Source organism: Bos indicus x Bos taurus, chromosome 6 (assembly GCF_003369695.1).
Source record: "Bos indicus x Bos taurus breed Angus x Brahman F1 hybrid chromosome 6, Bos_hybrid_MaternalHap_v2.0, whole genome shotgun sequence".
In the NCBI taxonomy this organism is placed as follows: domain Eukaryota; kingdom Metazoa; phylum Chordata; class Mammalia; order Artiodactyla; family Bovidae; genus Bos; species Bos indicus x Bos taurus.
Window position 1 is genome coordinate 58,392,403 of NC_040081.1, and position 6,000 is coordinate 58,398,402.

Consider the following 6,000-nt stretch of genomic DNA (forward strand, 5'->3'; position numbering starts at 1 on the left):
TCTCCTGGCAAGAACACTGGAGTGGATTGCGATTCCCTCCTCCAGGGATAGTACCTGTTTAAAAACTAAGATCATGGCATCTGGTCCCATCACTTCATGGGAAGTAGATGGGGAAACAGTGGAAGCAGTATCAGACTTTATTTTTGGGGGCTCCAAAATCACTGCAGATGGTGATTGCAGTCATGAAATTAAAAGACGCTTACTCCTTGGAAGAAAAGTTATGACCAACCTAGACAGCATATTAAAAAGCAGAAACATTACTTTGCCAACAAAGGACCGTCTAGTCAAGGCTATGGTTTTTCCAGTGGTCATGTATGGATATGAGAGTTGGACTGTGAAGAAAGCTGAGCACTGAAGAATTGATGCTTTTGAACTGTGGTGTTGGAGAAGACTCTTGAGAGTCCCTTGGACTGCAAGGAGATCCAACCAGTCCATCCTAAAGGAGATGAGTCCTGGGTGTTCATTTGAAGGACTGATGCTGAAGCTGAAACTCCAATACTTTGGCCACCTCATGTGAAGAGTTGACTCATTGGAAAAGACTCTGATGCTGGGAAGGATTGAAGGCAGGAGGAAAAGGGGATGACAGAGGATGAGATGACTGGATGGCATCACTGACTCTATGGACATGGGTTTGAGTGGACTCCGGGAGTTGGTGGTGGACAGGGAGGTCTGGCATGATGCGATTCATGGGGTCACAAAGAGTCGGACACGACTGAGCGACTGAACTGAACTGAACTGATGTATGCATAAATATGTATTTTTTATCCTTTTTTTTAATGGTCATGATTATATTCCAAACCTGATTGGGTATTGCTGATTGAATGAGCAAACCGATAAAAAAATAAGGATATATTTTTCAAGGACTAGGATAACAATTTTTCAAAATAATTGCAGTTATCCTTGATTACACTGGTCTTTATAATAAAGACATAAAATATGAATATATGCTCATATACTTCAGGGTTTATCCTGTCCTTTATAGGGATTTAAGGTTCTTTTATCCTTTGTTTTCTTCAATTCACTGCTCACTATACTGCCATTTCCATCAGGAAGTGTGAAATGGAAGGGAAGTGAAAGCTGATAAACATAGTATATGTGAGTTTGACTCCTAAAAGTAAGAGAAGAAGTCAAAACAACAAATAAAATTAGGTCTGTGGTGTTTTCATCTGTACTATTCCTGGTCCTCTTCACCACAATCTGGAATATACTCACATAACTCTATAATTTCTGGCTCCAAGAGTTTCTGAGATGTCAGTTTGAATACATTTTATTTGAAAATCAGTAACAATTCCTTCTTTTAGAAAGTGCTTCTAACGTAGCTAAGGAGAAATATTAATTGATCATTAGAATTCTGACAGTTGTTTTGTTTTGTGAATAAAAATGAAGAAACGCCCTCCCCCCGAGAGGACTGGAAGCAACTTTTACGTTCCCATTGTGTCTTTTATATTGCTATTTCCATTATTACAGTATTGTATTTAATTATTTATCAGTCAGTCTTCCCCTTGACTGAAAACTTTTTGAAGGAAGAATTGCCTTTCGTTTTTATAGCCTTGGGTTCCTAGTACTGTTAGACACTATTTGTAAGTGAAAGAACAAATAAATAAAAGATCACTGAGATTTATATGAGTTAACCAGAGCTCTGTTTCTCTTAAAGACTGTAAATCCACCCAAAGTGGGTTGATAAAATGTCTCTTGTTTGGAACAACCCAGGTTTCTTAACTTCAAGAGGCTCTGAATAAAAATATATCCACTATCTTTTGTATCTCTGTTATCTAATGCAATATAAGAGTATGAAACCATTGTATTAACTACTATGTCTTAGTGTAAGATGTCTTTCCAATAAACTGAAAGCTAGAATATGCTCTCTTGCCAGTGAATACCAATGCAGAGTTATTACAAGTCCCAAATATCATTAAAGAAGTTCCCCTTCCAAAGAAGTTAGACTAAATAGCTTACACTATGTAATTATAATAATTGAATATTCTGAGTAATGATTATTCAGAGACTCAGATACATTCTTGATGAAAAATGATCAAACAGAGTGCTCTATTTTTAACTTGGGTCTTCAGAGGGCTTATTATTTCGAAATCAAATCTATTAAACCTTGTGAATACATTATTCCTCATTAAGATTCCTTTTGAATTCATTTGACATGCTAAAGACAGTGTATCAGTACATAATTTATAAGTAAAAATCATTTTATAATATTTATCTTAGATATTAAAGTGAATAGAACATAAGAATGAAAAAGAGACACAAGTAACTCATAGGGAGAATAAGACTACAGGAGAACTCTCAAGGTAATTTTAGTACTTCTAGAGGCACCCCACTCCAGTACTCTAGTCTGGAAAATCCCACGGACGGAGGAGCCTGGTAGGCTGCAGTCCATGGGGTCGCAAAGAGTCGGACACGACTGAGCGACTTCCTTTCACTTTTCACTTTCATGCATTGGAGAAGGAAATGGCAACCCACTCCAGTGTTCTTACCTGGAGAATCCCAGGGACAGGGGAGCCTGGTGGGCTGCCGTCTATGGGGTCACACAGAGTCGGGCACGACTGAAGAGACTTAGCAGCAGCAGCAGAACATTCTTATCTTACCATCTAAATAATCTTACTAAATAGCTTATTTTGCAAAATACTTTGGTTAACAAGTCAACTCATTTCATAAGGAGCTATTGTTGTGGTTAAAAATTGCCACCAAATAAAAAAGACAAAACAATTGTGCATCCTTAGTTTAATCAATATAGAACTGTATAAAATGAGTCTATATAAATTTGCTCCTGGTGATCCATAAGCCATTATAAGATATAAAGCATTATTATTATACTATCATATGTGTAAAACATTTTGCCTAATCAACTTTTCACTTATGTGCAAAATTCCTGCTACCACAAAACGGTATCAGGACAAAATGGTGGTTTTCAAATAGTTTTGTTTTTTGGCCCCAAGGAGAGTTCCTTCAAAACAAAATTCTCAAATAAATCCATCACTCCAAAAAGAGTGGGAGAAAAGTTTGACATTGCTTTTGGACCAGGGAAAGAGACATGGCTATTTTAAGTTTTAGGAAGCAGTAAATGTAGTATTGAAAAGCTACTGTAAACAATTAGGAAACTGAGAGTACAAAGTTGTTATCAATGATGGTAGATTATTTGTCAATACATCTGCCCCCAAAAGAATAATTTTTAACATGCTTTTTTAACATGCTACTTGTCACAAAACACTAACCAGTCATTAACAGATCAATTAAAATATATGCTATGATTGCTTAATCTAAGCAACATAATGCCAGAAAACCAAGAGAAATTTAAAAATTTTAATTATTCACAAAATGTACATTCACAGTGTTTATTAAGCAAAGAAATTATCTGCTACTTCACATCACGTATATGCAATATTAAATAACCCTTGCAATATGACATTAAATGTAATTAACAACAGCATATTCATCAAGTCACTTAGTATATGTATATACAACAATAAATAATCATTGTAAAAAGTCATCAAATACAAGGTTTTCTCTGATTTTAATCAGTTCATATGATAACTTTTTAATGACCAAATACAGCATTTTCTTTTTAATTTTTCTTCTTATAAAATGCTAGGAAGCACAATTACCATTCAAACAATCATGATAATATATTTTCAAATCTTACTGACATATAAAAGTAGTTTAAATTTACATCTATTTCTTTTCCTACTCTAGGTCTCAGCAATATCACAATTTTCTGAAATATAAACAGAGATAATTTTACCCCATTATTCTCTAGTTACAAATATATACAGGTATATAGCCACTTAAATTTTTACCCATCTTATTTTAGCTGTATTTTGAAAAAACGTCTTTATACTTTTTTTTCAAAAAGTAACAGTGAGCAATTTGTGTGCAATAGTTGTAATGGAAAGGAATGCAAGCATTTTTAACATAGTAAATGTTACTTTATGTATAAAGTAATTCCAGGATATGAAGGCATATTTAAAGCTGTTTTGAAGGAAACTTTAAAAGAGCAAAATCATATGGTGAAATTATTGTAAATTCAATGTTTGAAAGTGAGACTACAGATTTTAAGTATTTCTTTTCATTTTTTTCATTTCATTATTGCATGCTACAATACCTAAGTACTGTAAGTAAGATTACTGTACCAGGTAACAGTCAACTAAAATTACAATCTCATTTTATTAGCTTTCCAGACATAGAACTTCAGCGCTCACATCACGTAGCCAAAAATAAGGCCTTTCCTGTAACCATTAACCAATATAATTTTAGAAAATTAAAAAAGGAAAAGTAAATTGTAATTACTCACCTTTTGGTGCCTGGAAATATTCTGGCAAAATTAAAATGAACATGATCATTATGGCCAAAAGTAATTTAAGGAGGGCTGTTTTTGTCATGTCTCTTCACATGGTACGTGTGTTCCCATCAAGTATACCGATGGCATCATTCTTCCTGGTTTATGTTTCATCTCTGCAGCACTTGAAGTTTACGCAGTTTACCTCGTGCTCACTTCCTGTTGGGTAAGACTTTGTAAAAAGGAGACCTAGAACTGAGACTTCTTCATTTTGAGTCACTTTCCACTAAGAAGACTGTTTTGTAACAAGCACTTTCAAACTGTCTTCCAAATAAGAAAGAGTGAAGAAACAATGTAAGGAAGTAAAGGGGTTTGTCCTCATCTAAATCTGAAGCTATTTTCCTATGCTTACCGATCTGTGTGAGTAAATATAAACCCACAATATACTCATCAAAAGTGAAATGATGAATGTCTATTATGTCCAGTTGTAAAAACATCATTCATTCATTTACTTATTGATTATTGAATCCCTTATTTATTTATTTGCCAGGCCACAAGCTTACATGTTCTTAGTTCCCTGACCCTTGGCAGTAAAAGTATGGAGTTCTAATCACTGGATTGCCATGGAATTCCCTGCTGCTGCTACTGCTGCTGCCAAGTCGCTTCAGTTGTGTCCAACTCTGTGCGACCCCATAGACGGCAGCCCACCAGGCTTCCCCGTCCCTGGGATTCTCCAGGCAAGAACACTGGAGTGGGCTGCGATTTCCTCCTCCAATGCATGAAAGTGAAAAGTGAAAGTGAAATCATTTAGTCGTGTCTGACTCTTAGCGACCCCATGGACTGCAGCCCACCAGGCTCCTCCATCCATGGGATTTTCCAGGCAAGAGTACTTTTGTTTTGTTTTTGTTTTGGAATGGGTTGCCATTGCCTTCTCCAATTCCCTATTAACCCCCTTTTAAGTGCTAGCCACTGTCCTGTGTTCTGGTGTTCAAAAAAAAATATGTCTAGAAAATAGTAAATAGCACAAAATATAAGGATAAACTAAAGACTTTTACTTTTCTACACTGTATGTGTGTGCGTGCTCAGCCATGTCCAACTCTTTGAGATTCCATGGACTGTAGCCTGCCAGGCTCCTCTGTCCATGGAATTTTCCAGACGAGAATACTGGAATGGGTTGCCATTTCCTTCACCAGGTAATCTTCCCAACCCAGATATCAAACCCGCATCTCTTGCAGCTCCTGCATTGGAAGGTGGAGTCTTTGCCACTGTACCACCAAAAGCAGTAAAATGGGACTCATTAAACCTAAAGCAATGTGATTACTGTTACAGAACCCACATGTTCAGTTCCCATTAAAAAAAAAAAAAAAGATCTTTCATTATGACAATCCAAGTGAAACAAAATGCATTGTCTTAGAATATTAATAAAGAGTAGGCAAAAATCATGGTGAATAAAGAATAGGTACAAACAAGTACTTTTTTCCCCATGTTCTTGTTTTCTGACTTTAAAAAAGAAAAGTGGTACCAGGTATCGCCAATCTTTCCTCCCGCTCACTTCATCTTGTACTCTCACCACCCATCCATTTCCATTTATCCTATTTCTTATTCTTACCCACCCAGCCCTAGACTTTATGGAACAGCAGCTGAGCTGGGGATAGGAGTCAGGAAGCAAAGGTTGTCCTGTGAATATATATTGTGAATATGAATTAACTGTTTTT

General features: G+C 36.0%; 1 protein-coding gene across 3 annotated transcripts in view; it reads right to left on the bottom strand.

Annotated features, from left to right (window-relative positions):
- Window positions 1-4,596, bottom strand: part of TMEM156 (transmembrane protein 156) — a 42,697-nt gene extending 38,101 nt beyond the window's left edge. For 2 of the 3 annotated variants that reach the window (XM_027544281.1, XM_027544279.1), the window contains exon 1: window positions 4,301-4,587. In XM_027544281.1, coding sequence (XP_027400082.1) covers window positions 4,301-4,388 — 88 coding nt within the window. In that variant the 5' untranslated portion in view covers window positions 4,389-4,587. Of the gene's footprint in view, window positions 1-4,300 lie in introns of all 3 variants that reach the window. The other variant, XM_027544280.1, reaches the window with a different exon arrangement.
- Between the last annotated feature and the right edge of the window lie 1,404 nt (window positions 4,597-6,000).